The 1665-nt window shown below is 44.1% G+C and overlaps 1 protein-coding gene across 1 annotated transcript in view; it reads right to left on the bottom strand.

Moving 5' to 3' along the window:
- The window catches only part of EMH_0032620 (uncharacterized protein), a gene marked incomplete at both ends in the record, with an annotated part of 1570 nt that extends 849 nt beyond the window's left edge, over positions 1-721 (bottom strand). Inside the window, one exon of the mRNA XM_013494653.1 lies at positions 579-721. Coding sequence (XP_013350107.1) covers positions 579-721 — 143 coding nt within the window. The remainder of the gene's footprint in view (positions 1-578) is intronic.
- Between the last annotated feature and the right edge of the window lie 944 nt (positions 722-1665).

Below are 1665 nucleotides of genomic sequence, written 5' to 3'. Positions count from 1 at the left end.
GCAGCAGTTTGTGTTTGTATGGTTTGTATGATATTTGTATATTTATATTTTTTCTGGGGTGGGTTAAGTATCCTAGCTAATCTCTGTATTTTTTGTTTGTTTTGTGGGAGCTGTACATACACCTGAGCTGCATGCTTGAGTGTATTTAATTTTGCTTGGTTTGTTTCGTCAATTGATATATTTTCTATATTTGGATTGAAACGAAAATATATAGATGGGGGCAGCAACTCAGCTAGTATATGGTGTATATCTTCTGTGTTTGTGGCTGCATATACAAGTTGATTGAATACATCCTCCCATCCTACTTTATTATGTATAGAATGAATATTATTATTATTATAATTATTATAATTATAATTATTATTTATATTTTTATGTTTTTCGAGTGTACATACACCTGTACCTATACTCACTAATACCTCTATCGGTACACCTGGATATACAGCCCGTGCCTCAGCAACAGCAACTGCTGCTGGGTTGTTGGCTAGCAACGCCCCATCAATAAGTATATTTCCGTTTATTTCTTTCCCACTAAACAAACCAGGTGCTGCTGTTGTCGCTCTCAACGCATCACGCACACGTATACAACAAGACCCATCATACCGACCGCCGCTTCCTCCTCTTCCTTCTCCTTCTGTTGCTGTTGTTGCTGCTGTTGTTGCTGCTGCTGCTGCTGCTGATCCTCCTGCTGCTGCTCCTGCTGCACCAGCACGAAATGCATGCAACATATGCTGCATCGATCTCCATACAGAAGCCCCTATACCTCCTCCCCTTCCCGTTTCTTCACCCGTGATGGGGGCCCCCAAGGGCCCCCCCCCCAAGGGGCCCCCCCCCAGGGGGCCCCCCTGATATCCTACATCTGTTTGTTGTGGTGTTTCTCCTCGTTGATGGTTTTGTTGGTGTTGTGGGTGCACGGGGTAGTTGTAGTTGCGCCAAAGAACTAACTGAGGGGGGTGTGTAGAGATATTAGCTGAAACGCAGAAAACTTTGGGTGTATGTACATCGGCAGCAAAGTCGATCATTTTTGTATCTCCGAAAGCAGAGTATAGAATGTGTTCCCATAGAGATTCATCATAATATCCTTTTTTTATAAAGAGTCTGATATTAGCAATAGGTTTACTATCCTTTATAAATATATATTTTATTAGGGCGTCATATAAAGTTTCGAGCTCATACACTGTAGCTTTCTCTAGCCCCAACAATATAGATATTATACCCCCAGTTGATGTTCCACATATAATATCAAATTCTTTACTTATATCGGCTATTCCGGCTGCTGCTGCTATCTCCTTCAGCAACGCAACTGTCAATACACCCCGCGTTCCCCCCCCATCTAAACATAATATACGCAAACCTCGCCGCTTACACCACGCAGAAGGTCCCCATACACCTGAATATATTATACTCGATAGGCGCAGAGGAACAGCCACACTCACACATACTTTCTTTTGTCTCTCGCTAGGGGGTAAATAGTTTACATACGGCCGCTTATCCATACACACAGAAGGAAAAGAAGAAACTGCTGCAGCAGCAGCAGCAGGGGAAGCAGCAGCAGCAGCAGCAGCAGAAGAAGAAGATGCAGCAGTAGTACCCGTCAGCAGAGAGGGGGGGGGCCCGGCTATACTATTGGATACGTTTAGGGGGCCCCCCTCCTGAGAGGAGGAG

Source organism: Eimeria mitis, genomic scaffold (genome assembly GCF_000499745.2).
Source record: "Eimeria mitis Houghton genomic scaffold, Emh_scaff1239, whole genome shotgun sequence".
Lineage (NCBI taxonomy): Eukaryota > Apicomplexa > Conoidasida > Eucoccidiorida > Eimeriidae > Eimeria > Eimeria mitis.
The sequence above is the reverse complement of the archived record's forward strand: the minus strand, read 5'-3'. Positions and strand labels throughout refer to the sequence as shown.